This window comes from Poeciliopsis prolifica, unplaced genomic scaffold (assembly GCF_027474105.1).
Source record: "Poeciliopsis prolifica strain line A6 unplaced genomic scaffold, Auburn_PproV2 SCAFFOLD013, whole genome shotgun sequence".
NCBI lineage: Eukaryota > Metazoa > Chordata > Actinopteri > Cyprinodontiformes > Poeciliidae > Poeciliopsis > Poeciliopsis prolifica.
Genome location: NW_026562388.1, coordinates 6,808,681 through 6,824,956, shown reverse-complemented (window position 1 = coordinate 6,824,956; position 16,276 = coordinate 6,808,681). Strand labels below are relative to the sequence as shown.

The 16,276-nt window shown below is 38.5% G+C and overlaps 2 protein-coding genes across 2 annotated transcripts; both read left to right on the top strand.

Annotated features, from left to right (window-relative positions):
* Positions 1–356: 356 nt before the first annotated feature.
* Positions 357–12,400, top strand: wdr35 (WD repeat domain 35). The gene is made up of 28 exons (XM_055038877.1): positions 357–710; positions 794–911; positions 2,576–2,647; positions 2,895–2,987; positions 3,069–3,197; positions 3,356–3,489; positions 3,739–3,904; positions 3,992–4,137; positions 4,488–4,613; positions 4,886–5,071; positions 5,200–5,235; positions 5,322–5,382; positions 5,730–5,874; positions 6,250–6,319; positions 6,560–6,613; positions 6,782–6,891; positions 7,009–7,228; positions 7,318–7,398; positions 7,627–7,763; positions 8,337–8,540; positions 8,618–8,764; positions 9,043–9,175; positions 9,281–9,391; positions 9,734–9,898; positions 10,333–10,473; positions 10,613–10,769; positions 11,558–11,798; positions 12,060–12,400. The coding sequence occupies exons 1-28, from the start codon at positions 687–689 to the stop codon at positions 12,208–12,210; spliced, it is 3,558 nt and encodes a 1,185-aa protein (XP_054894852.1). The 5' UTR covers positions 357–686; the 3' UTR covers positions 12,211–12,400.
* Positions 12,401–13,307: 907 nt separating this feature from the next.
* Positions 13,308–14,624, top strand: LOC129365477 (potassium voltage-gated channel subfamily S member 3-like). The gene has a single exon (XM_055038698.1). The coding sequence runs from the start codon at positions 13,308–13,310 to the stop codon at positions 14,622–14,624; it is 1,317 nt and encodes a 438-aa protein (XP_054894673.1).
* The last annotated feature ends 1,652 nt before the right edge of the window (positions 14,625–16,276 follow it).

Sequence of the window (16,276 nt, the reverse complement as noted above, 5' to 3'; positions counted from 1 at the left end):
AATTCTAATTTTTTAATGTTTCAGACAATTCCAACATTGTCCGGCATGTTTAAATTCTTTCATGCAAAACTAGACGCAAAAAATAACTTGCAGCACAACGATTTTATTGTATTTTACAGAAGTCACAGAAATTAAGTAAAACAAGTGTTAATTATAATGCTTCAATGTTTTTTACTTTTTACATAATAAATTAAAGTATTGCAAATCCGAATCCCATTTAGAACAACAAGCAAACGAGCAAGACTTTTCAACGATTAGGTCGAAATGTTCCTGCCTCAGGACTTCCACGAGAAAAACTACAACTACCAGCAGAACGACATACTTGATGCTTCCGGTCTACGGTTACCATGGGAGACGTTTGGAAGCTGAAGCCGTTGATGGTTCCAGTCTATCAACAAAAGCAGTAAAACTTCGACTGTGAACTGTTTCGAAACGCTGTACCCATCGTTATTTCTGATAAAAGAAAGAGTGGCTTTATTATGTTAAAAAAAACCGAACATGTGTTTCCTTTTGTTTTCGTAGGTATTTAAAGCTAACCTAGCTAAGCTAACGGTGTTGGCCACAGTGAAAACGACGCATTTACGTAGGCCACGCGACTAATTTTAGCTCGGTTTAACAGTTACATTTCCTCATCGAGACATTTGTTCGTATGTTTAAGTCAAAGTTAGAATCATCCCGCAACCACCATGTTCATTTACCTCAGCAAAAAGGTGAGCAGTTTTTGCCACTGACCAGCATGTCAGTTAAACTCATATTGAAAATAACTTGCCTCTCACGTCCCTGTGTCCTGCAGATCGCTATTCCCAACAACATTCATCTGAAATGCCTGTCCTGGAACAAACACCAGGGGTTCATTGCATGTGGCGGAGAAGATGGTCTGCTGAGAGTGTTGAAGCTTGAAACACAAACGGGTAAGTCGAAAGTGTCAAACTGGGGTTCGGTTTCTTTACAGGCTTACTTGCTTTGTGCAGTGATAAAACAACAACAACCAAAACCTCCGTGACAAACAAAGCCAAACCTCACACAAGAAAATCAGCTGTATAACATTTCCTCCTCAATAAAATTCAGAGCAATTGCTGTCATCTAATTTGTTCTTACAGTCCACCTGTGTGTATTTTATTCTTAGAGGAAATATAGATGTTTTGGGGAGGCTTTATAGGTTGAATAGCAATTCATCTGGGGAAAGGTGAAGCAGCTATTAATAAAAGGGATGGAAGTATTACAGAAAATGTGAAAAAAGTATCAGAAACGAAGAACATTTCACAAAATACTAGAGGGTCAAAGATGATCAGAAAAATATCAGAAGAGATTATAAAATGCTATGAATTGATCATGGGAGACTTAAAGATATGGTGGGTGTTATGGGGAGAAAGAAGAACAACTGTAGTTAAAATATAAAATATGTTCTAATGCAGTGCAACGTATGAAAGAGGAAGAATGACATGGTATTGTACACGAGGCAATTAGAGAATAGTCATTGATGGAAGAGATAGAGAGCAGTAAGTAGAACTTGAAACACTATTTTGTTATCAAGCGGGAAAATAGCTGTTATGGAGAATTTAGTTTGATGATAAGATAATGTTTCACTCTGGTGTATTATATGTGTTCTGTAACTTTCAGTTCCTTGCAATCTACCAATTAATCGAAAGAAGGTTTTGGAGAACACAAGTAAACAAAAAAGATGTCATGAAGAAGCAAAACGTTGAAATCTAGCAACTTGAACACAACCTGAGAGTACAAAATAAAAATGGTGGTGACATTAAGCAGGGGCAGGGAAGCTGGACAGGGAAAGCATCTGGATACCTTATAATAAAAACCTCTCAAAAAACTGTGAAATATTTGGAAGTGTATAGTACATTCAGAATTTCACTTTATGCAAAAGTAAAATAGTTTAAGAGGTATGAATATTTTTGCAAATTACTTATAGAAAAATGAAGCAGAGGGAGTTTCTTTTATATCGACATTATTACCTAATAATGCATGAGTTTGTTTGCTGAATACAAAAAAGCACAACCTTCAGCTAAAAACCTGTTGTAATAGTAGTAAGGATTAATGTTCTGTATGTGTCGGAGTGTATTTATGAAATGTTACGTAACATTTTTGTGACTGAGATTATGGGGAAATAAAACAATAGCCATTACAGTTTAAAATAAATCTGCTGAAACTTTAATAGGCTTACCACAGGTCTCTCAATGGTCTGTTTCAATGTTGTGTCAAGCACAAGTGGTACCACTCTATTGACAGGACAGACCTTCAGTTGTTCTATAAATAGTAACCAGAACGTTGATCAAAATTGTTGTTTTTAAAAATCCATAAAGCAAAAAACTGATTTGAGGTAATTATATCCCCATTTTGTTCTGCATTCTCGTGATAAAATGGGCCACTGTTAACTTCTCAGTCACATTAGATTTTTGAGTGTTGTGATCACAGAAACAAAAGAAGGTACAAAAAGGGTTTTTATGTTTCACAAATTGTTACACAGATGTAATGTTTACCAGTAATATATGTTTCCCTAATATTGTACAACATACAATAAATAATAAATCATCTCATTAATGGTTTTACTGTCTTTTAGATGACAGTAAACTGAAAGGTCTTGCTGCCCCCAGCAACCTGTCCATGAATCAGACTTTAGAGGGACACAGTGGTGAGTATTGTACTCAGAATTATATTGCATGATTGTTCTTGCAGGAAGTGAAATTAATCTATATGCTAAAAGAAATGCTCCCTAATAATTTTTTGTGAGGTGATATTTATACTTTTTGTATACATCTAGCATCACAGTATAACATAATAAGTTTCATCTGACTCAGTAGTTGGACATTTTGCAAAACAATATCTTTCTTCTTAAGCTGTACTGCTACTAAAGTTTGTAATATTTGAAACCCCTTTAGGTGCAGTGCAGGTAGTGACCTGGAATGAACGGAATGAAAAACTGACAACCAGTGACCAGAATGGACTCATTATCGTGTGGATGCTATACAAAAGTGAGAACAGCCAAAGCAAAATTTTGTTTGCTTTGTAGCGAATTTGTGTTACTTAGTTGTCAGCCGTTGTTGTGTCCCGAGGTGCATGGTACGAAGAGATGATTAACAACAGGAACAAATCAGTAGTGAGGAGCATGAGCTGGAACGCTGATGGTCAGAAGATCTGCATTGTGTATGAAGACGGGGCTGTCATTGTTGGATCGGTGGACGGTACTGTTACTTTAAGTGAAAACAATACATATCATTAATCTAACTAAAAGATCTCTTTTAGTTAGATTAAATTGTTTCATTTATTCATTGCGTTATGAACAAATGGATATAAACATCTTCAATATGATTCTTGCATTTTGTATTTGTATCATTTGTAGGCAACCGGATCTGGGGAAAAGAGTTGAAAGGGAGTCAACTTGCTCATGTTGCTTGGTCTCCTGACAGTAAGATCCTGCTGTTCGGCATGGCCAATGGAGAAGTACATATTTATGACAATCAAGGAAACTTCATTGTGAGTGTGTGAACTTAAATGGAGTATATATTGTAAAACTTGGCCATGTTGAACTGCACAACCTTCAGTCTTTTATGTTGTCATGGAAGAAGATTAATAAGTTGCACTTTGTTTTGGTTATAAAAGATCTTGTGGATGAGAACGATTGTGACATTAACCCACTGTTTGTCTGAATGCTTTCTCAATTAAAAAATATATAATAATTTCACGGTCTGCTTTTTGCTCACTCTAAATGTTGTTACTTTTCAGATGAAAATGAACATCAGCTGTCTCGCCGGGGCAACCGGAGCTATCAGTTTAGCTGGAATCCACTGGTATGCAGGAGCTGGGGGTTACAGTGAACCGGACTGTCCGTGTCTCGCCATCTGTTTCGACAATGGAAGGTGTCAGATCATGCGCTATGAGAACGATGAGAGTGAGCAACCGAAAACCTTTTCACTCCTTGATTTTGAATGTGAGAAATATGTTTTCTAACAGCCACTTGACACTACTTTATTCTCAGACCCGGTATATATCGACGCTCTGATGAACGTTATCAGTATCCAGTGGAACCACTGTGGCAGCGTGCTGGCAGTGGCAGGTTCCCTCAGAGCCACAAATATGGACAAAGAATATAATGTGGTCCAGTTCTACACACCCTTTGGAGAGGTAGGTGTGTATATCAAAACAGTATAGTATAAAATATAATTTCTATACTTCGCAAAGTCTACAGTAGAATCAATATTCATTCACATTGTATGTTTGTTTATTTTAAACTAAGAGTTTTTATTTGTTTTTATCTATTTTATGTACAGCACTTTGTATCAGCTGTGGTTGTTTTAAAGTGCTTTATAAATAAAGTTGGTATGGTATAACATTACTAAAATAATATAACTATGATAATCACCAATATAATTATTGATTTTCAAAAAGCATTTCAAGTGGGGGTTAAAAAATCTTATGAAATGGTTAAAAAAATGTTTCTTTCAATGCTTTACCTGGTGATTGATTGTGTGCAGCATCTGAGAACTCTGAAAGTATCCGGGAAGCACTTATCTGGGATCTCATGGGAGGGAGGAGGCCTGCGAATCGCCCTGGCTGTGGACTCTTACATCTACTTTGCCAACATAAGGCCAGATTACAAAGTAAATACTAACACTCTTCATTAATTGTGGAATATTGTTTGTGGTAGACACTGCTAAATTCATAAAATCCCAATGGTCTGACTAATAAGCTTGTTTCAGGTTTTCTAGGTAAGTTATACTTGGATGAATTGTTTCAGAGAAAGACTTAACTTCAGGTCTGAATTACTCAGCAAGTCTTTAGTGTCAAGAAAAGTAAAGAGATTTGAGAACAGTCAGAAATGATCCTGATGGTTTGGATAATTCTTCTCACACTTTTTCTTGCGTTCCACTAGTGGGGCTACTGTTGTAGCACCGTGGTGTATGCCTACACAAAGCCAGAGCGCCAGGAGTACTGTGTAGTTTACTGGGACACCAAAAACAACGAGAAGTTTGTGAAATATGTCAAGAACTTAATTTCTATCACTACCTCGGGGGACTTCTGCATCCTGGCCAGCAAGGCCGATGAAAAACAACCTCAGGTAATAAAGAAACAAGACTGTGATTTTACTATCATTTTAAAAAGCTCTGTTTAGTCTCAGTAACTTGATTAATGTTAGAAAATAGAGATTGTTCTTTCATCTTGTTTTTCTAATTTGCTGATTTACAGGATGATGTTGGGTCAGAAACCATGAATCTTGCGAGGGTAATGTTAGATTTTAAATCTCATACTACAAAGTAATGTGATCTGTCTTGGTATCTAGGTCATATAATAGCCTTTGTATTTTTCAGTTTGTCCTGATCCTCTGCAATTCTATTGGTACTCCTCTGGACTCCAAATACATTGACATCGGTTAGTTTAATACTATTTCTTCAAATTATTAAGAAGAGTTTAGAATAAAGTGTTTTATAAATGTTTTGTCACGTTACAATCACAAGCTTAAAAAGTTCTTATTGAGATTTTTTAAAAAACTTGCTCAGTATTGTTAAGTGGAAGGAAATCATCTTTGAAATTGTATTCAACACATTGAATACAATTTGTGGTTCATGACAAAATATGGAGAAGGTCTGGATGTATATGAGTGCTTTTCCCACATAATCTGTAAAATAACAGAGTAAAAGCTGGCACCAATTACTTTCATTCCAAGCTGCCAAAAGCCAAGCGCGCTACATGTTGATTTTTTTTTTCTTTCTGGTTAGATCCACTATTTGTTACCATGACGAGGACACATGTCATCACTGCTTCCAAAGAAGCTTTCTATCTGTGGCAATACAGAGTGGCAAAGAAACTGACCGCCCTGGAGATCAACCAAGTGACCAGAACCAAGAAAGGGGGCAGGGAGAGGTGAGTCCAGACATGTTTATTACATTTACCCTCATATTCAAAAGGATTACACACATATTTATTAAACAAAACAACATGTTTTCATAAATCTCTGCATTCTACACAACCCATCACTCAACGCTTATAGTGGGGCACCACAGTGCTATTTTCTGCTTTACTGGCTCATCATTACCGTGCAAAGTGTTGGCCCTGAGAGCACAGTGAAAAGGATTCATTCATTCATGAAATACCACTGAGGTTCCAGACAGTATAGTTGTGTTTTATTGCACTGCCAAGGCTAGCCTCGCACCCAGACCAAAGATCACACCGGAGGAATGGTAGCTGCTTGTCTGTGTGCTTTCTCTTGCTCATGCGCCCAGTTTCCTCTCTCTGCAGGTTCTATCACATCGACAGCAATCCATCTGGAGGCAACGATGATGATCCAGATATTTCAAATGCTTTTGCAGTAAGATATATTTGTTTCGCTTATTTAGTATTTACGCATTCAAAAGTCCCAGTTTGGGACTTTCACTTTCACTAAAAACTTTTCAAAATATCAGCCTCCCTTCTATTTCAAGATAACAAAAGCACTGAAGGGTGATTTTATTTATGTAATTAACATGGCTGGACAAATAAAACAAAGAGTTCACTATGAGTGAAAAAGTATTACACTTCTTATTTATTTGTTCTGCTTTATTTTCAACAGACAACTCGAGATCCCATCTGCTGCATTACAGCAACTGATAAAACCCTGATAGTGGTATGTGCATTTCTGTTTAATAGAAGAAAGGAAGTCAATTCAATGAGTCTAGACCATAGTTCTGTACTGTTAATTAGCTTGTTGTCTCACTGATTTAAAGTTTTGAAATAAAAGTCACACATGTGTAAAAACATATCTTTGTAAAAGAAAAACTGTTTGTTGTCACAGGGGCGTGAGTCCGGTGTCATCCAGAGATACAACCTTCCAAATGTAGCCCTCGTCCAGAAGTATTCCTCAAACAGCCGAGCTCATTATCTATCGCTAAACTGCAACTCCAGGTAGCCAATAACTGACATCTGCTGTGTTGCAGAATATGCCAAGATCTGGTTTAACAATAATCTAAGAAGAACATTATATTTCTGGCTTTAAGTCTCATAATTTATTGTCATCTTCAGTCGTCTCGCCATAATTGACATCTCGGGCTTGCTGACTTTGTTGGACTTGGAAGTTCGTCCTGCCGAAAGCGAAGGGACAGGAGATCAGGCCACTGCAGGAGATCCGTCCAAGTTTGAGCGTAAAGATGTCTGGGACTTAAAGTGGGCAAATGACAATCCAGATTTGTTTGCCGTGATGGAGAAAACCAGGATGTACGTGTTCAGGAATCTTGACCCAGAAGTAAGTTTTTGAGTGTGATCAGAACAAGCATGCAGCTGTCTAATTTACAGTTAAACTATATTAACACATCTCTAAATCTGTACTAACAGGAGCCCATTCAAACCTCTGGGTACATCTGCAACTTTGAGGATCTGGAAATCAAATCAGTTTTGCTTGATGAGATTATGAAGGTAAGCTACAGAATTTAAGACGAGAAATAATCACAATGGTTACTAACTTGTTTTTTTTGTTTGTTTGATTTTAAACGTGAACTTAAAATTTGGTCTCAAAATTATTTTAATATAATGTGTCAACATTTAACAGCTAAATATACATTTCTTGACAGAACTAGAATTATGAACCATAAAAGTTTCGGTTCATGCACAATTATCAGATGATCATGCATTGTGTCTTTGCAGAATCCAGAGCGGCCAAATAAAGACAACCTCTTTAACTTTGAAATCCGCTCCCTGAGAGACAGCAGGGCACTGATTGAGAAAGTGGGCATTGAAGACGCTTCACAGTTCATTGAAGACAATCCTCACCCAAGACTCTGGTGAGTTTTTCTTAATACGACGCTGGAATTATTTTCCCAGATATCTTTTGCTGATGTTTATAACTTACTTTTCTTTTTTGGAGCAGACATGCAGATCACACTGTAATGTTGACTTTTTGTAGTGAAAAGATTGTACAACATTAAAGTAAAGAAAGAAATCCACTTTTAAATGGTTAATAATATTCAGCATTTGAACTTTTCTTTACCCTACCAACAGAAACGTCTAGCTGCCATATGAGTGCAGACAGTGGTGTGTGTGAGTGTTTGCAATTGTGTGTTCTCTGGTTCAGGTGTCAGTTCTTGCAGGATCACTCAAAAACTGGTTGTAACAACAAAACCAGCCTTTCTTATGTATTAGTCGCAATCTGTAATAGTAATAATATTATTCATATTAAATAATAGGCTTTTCCACTGAAGAATTGTTTCATAAATCTTGAAATGTTTGCAATTTTCTTGGACTGCAATAAATAAACTGAACTGAATTGGTTCTAAATGCATGCACTTCATGCTCTGTATCCCTAATCTTTGGAACTACACTTGGTGTCTCTACATGTCTCATTGCTAACCTACCAGGCACCTGCTGGCCGAGGCAGCCCTACAAAAACTCGATCTGAAGACAGCTGAGGAGGCGTTTGTCCGCTGCAAAGACTACCCAGGTATTCAGTTTGTCAAGCGCCTGGGCAACTTGCAGAGCGAGCCCATGAAACAAGCTGAAGTGGCTGCCTACTTTGGCAGATTCGAGGAAGCTGAAAGCATGTATCTGCATATGGATCGGAGGTACATCAAGACACTCTATGCCAACTTCTCCTGAATTTGAATCAGTTATTTATGTGTGATGGTGCCTGCCTCTGCAGAGATCTCGCCATCAACCTCAGGATCAAGCTGGGAGACTGGTTCAAGGTTCTGCAGCTTCTCGACACGGGCTCTGGATACTCAGATGACGCTCTGCTTGCTCAAGCTAATAATGGCATTGGAGATTACTTTGCCGACAGACAGAAGTGGTATTTACTTCTAGTTTTCATCTTCTAATTGTTGGTAGCATTTCTACATGTAAAGTTGAAATAATGACAACGAAAGACAAGTTTTCTTTGTGGATTATTGTGTATTTATAGAATTATAATGTCTCAGTTTGGAGGCAAATGGGGAAAAATTTGATTCTGAAAAGAAACAATCGAAAAAGGGAGTAGCGAACCACCACCCCTTTTTTGTACAATTCTTTTTCTTTGGGGTAAAAAGGAGCTGAATCATTGTTCTCACTTTTAAACATCTTTCTTTAAAGGGTGAAGGCAGTCCCATACTACCTTAAGGGCCGTAACCAAGAGAGGCTGGCAGATTGTTACTATAAGTTGGAGGACTATAACGGCCTTGAGCATCTAGCTGCAGACCTCCCTGAAAATCATAAACTATTACCGGTGCGTCAAACCTAAATGCCTTTTTGTTAGTTTCCATGAGATTTGCAGGCTTTTGGACAATTTGTAAATGTACATTCTTTCCCATTTTATTGCCTGTCTGTGCAGGAAATCGGAGAGATGTTTGCCACAGTGGGGATGTGTGAACAGGCTGTGAAGGCCTACTTGAAGTCCAACCAGCCAAAAGCAGCAGTGGACACATGCGTCCATCTAAACCAGGTGAGAGACAGACGGATGAGTTGTGGCGCCGGAGTTTCCGAGTGACTCATGGATCCTCAAAGATCAGCCAACCTGAATCCTCTTGTCCACCCGCTCATAGATATTTGGCTCTTGAGTGTGAATCCTGCTCTAAAACTTTTATCTTTGCTGCAATAGCTCTTTAGTTGGACACAATGTAAAATGATAAACATTAGAGCTTTTAATTTGATTATTAAAATGAAATTTTATATTTATAAGCAACCCTTTGGGAAATTTTAAGATTTATTTTATAAATATAATGTTGTTCAATGATTAATTAGAAAAGGAATTGACATTCTTTCTCTTTAATTGCTTCTTCATCAGTGGAACAAAGCCGTGGAACTGGCAAGAGCCCACAACATGAAGGAGATAAAATCTCTCCTTTCCAAATATGCCTCTCATCTTCTGGAGGAAAATAAAACTCTGGAAGCAGTGGAACTTTATCGAAAAGCTCATCACTTTCTTGATGCAGCCAAACTTATGTTTAAGGTGGGCTTAAAGTTTTATTTTTATCATTAGAAACAAGTTTTTTTTTAATGTTTCATTATAAAAAGTCTGTTCCTGACTCCCCAGAATTAAACACCTTTCTTGGATAACATGTCTCCTAGGCTTAGTGAGATTTGGCCAAAATTGACACAAACTAACTAAGCCACAAATGAGATTTATGAGCTGCTAGAAGGACTCCAGGCTCAGGGTTTATTGGGTTTCTTTGGCTTTGTTTTAGTTTGTTCAGGCAGGAAGTTTTCACATTTTGGATTACATTCTTTTTTATTTTAATTATGAATAACAATGAATAAAACTAAAGATTAAAATCTCACAGCTCCAGTTTTTTAGTAGTAATCTACACTTACCAACTAAATAGTATTTCATTTGCAAATATCGGATGGTAAATTGAGGAGTGCGATCGTGACTTCTGATTGTAGATAGCGGACAAGGAGGCGAAGAAGATGAGTCGACCTCTGCGGGTGAAGAAGCTTTACGTTCTGGCAGCTCAGCTTGTTGAGGACTACCATGTGCAGGTGAAGACGTCCCAGCAGACCAAAGCCAAAGGAAAGAAGTCAGAGGTAAATTACTGCATTTCATCTGTACCCTGTAGTTGGTGTATGTTTTCTTCAATAAAGCTTAACCACATTGCTTTGGACCATTTACAAGCTTATTGAATCAACATTATGTACTGCATTGTGTATCATTATTTATAATTAGGCAACATTTGCACTTGCTGGCCTTCTTGAAGAAGATGCAACGTCGTCAGACAATCGCATCATTGACAGCGCCTGGCGTGGAGCTGAAGCGTATCACTTCTTCCTGCTCGCTCAGAGGCAGCTCCATGCAGGCTACCCAGAAAACGCCACACGCACAGGTATGGCATGTGGTTACCTGAAATTATAAATATATCAATATATGTTTATTCAAATGTGTATACATGCATTAAATGATTCCAGTATTCCTTATGAGATTGATAAACAACACATATTTGTCGAGTTTGAATAGATTGCATTAACAACAAACCAAATTCATCAGATCATTTTCTAACATCTTTAAAAGATAGCCAGATTATTATTTTAGAAGTCTTCTGCCACCTGGTGTTCAAAAACTGCAATAATAAAATTATCCACTGAAATGCTTCATTGAGGAAATTGTGAATCATCTAACTCGTCATGGTGTTACACTAACAGTCAGAAACATGCAGATCAGATGGAAGACATGGACCTGTGTAAGCAGCAATGAAACCAATAATTATATTTTCTAAAATATCATGTCTTTGTAAGTCTTAGAAATCACTCTTACAATCCGTGCTTATTCTTGCCAAAACCTAATGGGCGTATGAATTACGCCCATTAGGTTTTGGCAATCACTCATAAATAAACTTGTTGTACTACATTAGGATTTCCAAAATAATTAAATGTCTCAGACATCAAAATTTTAGTTTGAAGTCAAAACACATTTCTAAACCATTTGAGTGGAAGATGATGTAAAGATTGTTTTTACTTAACTGAGTATCTATGACATGTAGTTTGGTGTTACTTCATTTGCCTGCTGTTGACAAAGCCAGTTAGTTTAAAGCTTAAATCTGCTGGGAAATAATTCAGTGGAAATGTGTCAGTTTGTAGACCCACTAAACTCTGTCTCATGTTTTCTATCTTACAGCCCTTCATCTTCGTGAGTACGAGGACATCATCCCCGCGGTTGAGATCTACTCCCTGTTGGCTCTGTGTTCTGCAGCGAACCGGTCCTTTGGCACCTGCTCAAAGGCCTTCATCAAGCTGGAATCTCTGGAGAGTCTCAGCTCTGAGCAGCAGCAGCTCTACGAGGATTTGGCCCTGCAGATTTTCACCAAATATCCCCCGAAGGACAGCCGCGTAGTGGAGGCCCAGGGCTCTTCAGAGGGGTGAGAACACCACAGTGTCAAGATCAACCCTCGTTATATCCATAGACATTTCCATTGTTAGAGTATTTACTCAAAACAATACATCATAAACAATAAAGCTTATTCAAAGAACACCAAGACCATACTTGGAAGAATGTATGATTATGTTAATGACATATCAGAGCACAGGAGGTCTTTATCTTCTTGGAAGTACATTTTCTAAAGTTGCCACAGCATTTCCTGCTATTCCTCCAACCTGTTCTGTTTTTCCTTTTTCATCAGAGCTGAGGGAAAACTGCCCACATGCATCGTGACCGGTCGTCCTATCCAGGAGTACCAGTTTTGGATGTGCAGTGTGTGTAAACACTGTGCATTGGAACAGGAGATCAGTAAATATAACTGTTGCCCGCTGTGCCACAGTGCAGTAGTGTAAGGAACAAAAGTTGCCTGACAGGACTCTGTTTCAGATAGAAGAGGAAAGTTTTAAGCATCTGCTGTTTATTTTGTGCTTAATGTTCAGATTTTCTAAAAAGGCAGACACGTGATTATCTGAGCCAAGCAGCTCAATGAATACATGCTGTTGATAGTCTAAGCAAAAAATAAAAATCTTGAGCTTTGTTTCACTTTGTATATGTTTAAAAGTTAATTGTATTTTGTCTATAAATGTTTTTATTGCTTAAGTGTAAGATGTTTGTATCTGGTTTTACAATAAAGTCAAAAGTAAACACACTGTTTCACTAAATTCTCAGATTTTTGAGAACTTAATCTGTTTAATGAATGATAAAAGTTCTCAATTAGGATTTGTCAATCCAAATTGCTTGGATTGACAAGACATTTTTCAGAAAAGCATTATTATTGAATGAGACAATTGTCTCATTCTGTTAAACGTTCTTTAATCAACTGTCTTTTGTTTCTCTGAGATTTGAAACCAGGGATTTAGATCCAGGTGTAAAAACCCAGACACAACACACAATATTCTCAAAAATTCAGCTTTATCTGTGGTTTGTGAAATTCAGCTGGCAAGGAAATGAACTCTAAACAATATTTCTCATAAAAGACCGGAGCAGATTTGCATGTTTATCCTTCTGCCGTTGCATAAATATTTACGATTCTGGAAGGATTTCAGTGCCCAGCATCAAAGCATATTAAAATCCTTGGAGATCTCACACGAGCTGCAGTGCCATGGCCTGTCCATGCATCACACATGAAAGTTTAAACATCTTTAGAGAGCTTGTCCCAGCCTGGGAGAAGCTGTGCAGGGTTTTCAGTCTGCTGTTCGCTCAAACGCTCCTGCAGTCCGGACTGAGCAGAGCCTCTCCACAACACAAGGTCAGGTGACATTATGCTGTCTCTCTGTAACAGATGTTTGTTTTTATAAGTGTCAGTGGTAATAATACTTATTAGTCCAGAATATTTTTTTAAAACATGCTATCGGTCATGCTATGAGCCATTATTTCAGTAGAAATTACTGCTTAACCAGCTTTACATTTTGAATTCTGTATTTTATGTAGTGCATAAATTACATCCAACATGGCACCTGTGTTCTGGTCAGCAGGTGCTCTAAGCAGGAAGGAGCCTGACAGCAGCAGGTGCTTTGTCATGGTGTACGGCAGAGTTCTTCACCAGGCTGATGGTTGCTTCATTAACGTCAACGTTGGAGGATTTAGGCGGCGCATGCCTCACTCTGTCCTGAGGAGATTGCCACAGACCCGCCTCGCCCGCCTCCTGCACTGCTCCTCCAGAGCAGCCATTTTGGAGCTCTGTGACGACTTCAGCTCCTCTGAAAACGAGTTCTACTTTGACCGCAGCCCAATCATTTTCTGCTCCATTCATAACTTCTACCTCACAGGGAAGCTCCACCTGGTCGACGGGTTGTGCATGGCCTCATTTTTCCAGGAGCTCGAGTACTGGGGAATCAAGGACCCCCACCTGGATTTGTGTTGCAGCAACAGATTTCAGGAGCTGATGCAGAAAATATATTTGGATGATCAGCACCGCCAAAGCTCAGGCTCCTCAGCTGAGAATCTTTCAGCTTTAGAGGACGAGTTGGAAGAGTTTGAAGGCTCCTGGTGTTCAAACGTTCGCAGGAATATCTGGATTCGTGTCGAGAATCCCAGTTACTCCATCTCAGCCAAAGTGATGGCTGTGGTGTCTGTGAGTGCTGTGGTTGTGTCTATTGTTTCCATGTGCTTGAACAGCATGCCAGACTTTCATCAGTGGGACTCTGATGAAAAGCGCATAGAAAACCCTCTGCTGGTCCTGCTGGAAAACATCTGCATCCTTCTGTTCTCTGCAGAGTTCATTCTTCGTTTGGTCGTTGCTCCTTCAGCCAAGAAGTTCTTGAGCAGCGCTCTGAACATCATCGATTTTTTGTCCATCTTTCCCTTCTATGTGACTTTAATCTGTGACAACACAAAGAAAGACGGGAATAAAGAGCTGGAGAATGTCGGCAAAGTGGTCCAAATCTTGAGGCTGACCCGAGTGTTTTGTGTTTTGAAGTTGGCCCGTCACTCAGCTGGACTCCGCTCTCTCGGCTCCACACTGAGGCACAGCTCAAGGGAGATGGGACAACTGCTGCTCTTCTTATCTTTGGGGGTTTCTCTGTTTTCTGCTCTTATTTACTTCGTGGAGAGCGAGTCCAAAGAGTCACAGCTGCAGACCATCCCTGTGGGCTGGTGGTGGGCCACCATCAGTATGACCACTGTGGGCTACGGTGATACAATCCCAGTTACCGTAGCTGGGAGGCTGATAGGAACCCTGTGCATCGTCTGTGGGCTGCTTATTGTTGCTCTTCCTATTACTAACATCTTCAACAAGTTTTCCAAGCTTCATCAGAGGCAGAGATGATATAGTTTGAGGTAGAACACCTTGAATAAATAAATTCACGTGAATATTTATTAGAATTTTAGACCATTAGTTCACGCACTTCTTTAAGTTGTTAAAAAAAAAATGTTGCAGCGAGTGTACTGATCTGTATCCTCATCTGCTTCAGTGGCAGCTGAGAGCATTTAGTGCAGCTGTCAGTACTTTGAGGTTTCAGCTCAGATAAATATTTAAATCAGCACTTAGAGACATCTAGTTCATCCTCCTGTGACACGTCTTCACACTCTAAATCACACGGTGCCTCACTTTGATTTTATTTCACTGCTTTTTCTGCATGAAAGTCACAGTCGGCAGGACAGCAGCCATTTCAGAATCAAGAAAGTCCTAATGCAGACGTTCTGCCTGTACAAAAAACTGATTATGTTAATCCTTTCTTGCTGAAGAATACAGGCAGTGCAAATAAAAAACAACAAAGAAGACACCCACCAGCAGAGATATATGTGAAAAGAGCTGTAACAGGATCAACTTTGCAAAATTACAATTTTATTACAGTAGTTGAAGATGTAAAAAGAATGGCATCCTCAAAGACACTGCCTTCCTTTTCACACATGATGTTTCACTTTCCTCCAGAGTCTAAGCCACTTATGGTAAGCCACTTTTAAGACAAATAAACAAATGCAAATATATATAATTATTCAGTTATGTGTGATGTGACGACCCCTGTCAGGCCACAATAAACATTTAGGTTGTACTTTCCCGCAGGTCAGGGGTCATCGGACGTTCAATGTAAAAAGATGTTTTTGCCCTTGTTACATTTTTAGAGCCATAAAACCAATGTAAATTATGTTTCAGGCTTAAATTAAAGAGCTACAAATGTATATCTAATCTTAGGTTTTAGAACAAACAAAACTGTCAAAATACTTTAAATTCACCTTATAATGGAGTAGGTGGTGTGTGCATTTCATGTAGTTCAATGGAAGTTTGGGAAGGTTTTCTGTCCGTTCGTAGAACGCAAAGTGTCTGGAAAGGAATCTGTAAGAACCGAGTAAGTCCTGGCAATATTGTGAAGATATAAATGGTACAGTCAAATTTAAGAATCCAATTGTAAAAGTTTGGACTGACTAGCTGATCCAATAGGACCACGCCTAAAAACTCAACTTTTAAAATTCCATCAGAATCAGAATACCTTCATTTTCATAGTTAATCTGGGTTTCTGTTGACAAAGTAGCATTAAATCCCAGCCGACGTCATGAAACTCTTTCTGAAACAGCCTTTATAGTCTCACTAATGTCACATCAAGCTCTCTTCAGTTCTGTATAATAGAAAATTTATCTTGTGTTGCAGGTTAAAGATTTTCTGAATCATAGTGAAAACAAACATTATAAGCATGTCTCAGCAATGGTGCAGGGCAGAGATCCTGTAGTTCAGGTTATTGAAGGCAAGCCTTCTTCTTTGTGTTGTAATTCCACAACAGTTCCATTAGAGGGCAGCAAACCCTAAGATGTTTACCATTACACCCAGAAGGAGAAGCCTCAGTCTGTTTACTAAAATTCTTATTAGCAGGAAACAAAAACAAAGTTGAACCCTTTTGACAAAAAATCTTGTATCGAAAATGATCTCTCAGAGGTGGTTAATTTTTATCCAAACTTTTAATCTGAAAGACTAGAAAATAATCA

Coding starts and splice junctions, on each gene's coding strand:
- wdr35 (XM_055038877.1), top strand. CDS start 687: ATGTTCATTTACCTCAGCAAAAAG. Junction 711..793: donor TCATTTACCTCAGCAAAAAG/GTGAGCAGTTTT, acceptor TGTGTCCTGCAG/ATCGCTATTCCCAACAACAT. Junction 6,320..6,559: donor ATATTTCAAATGCTTTTGCA/GTAAGATATATT, acceptor TATTTTCAACAG/ACAACTCGAGATCCCATCTG.
- LOC129365477 (XM_055038698.1), top strand. CDS start 13,308: ATGGCACCTGTGTTCTGGTCAGCAGGTGCTCTAAGCAGGAAGGAGCCT.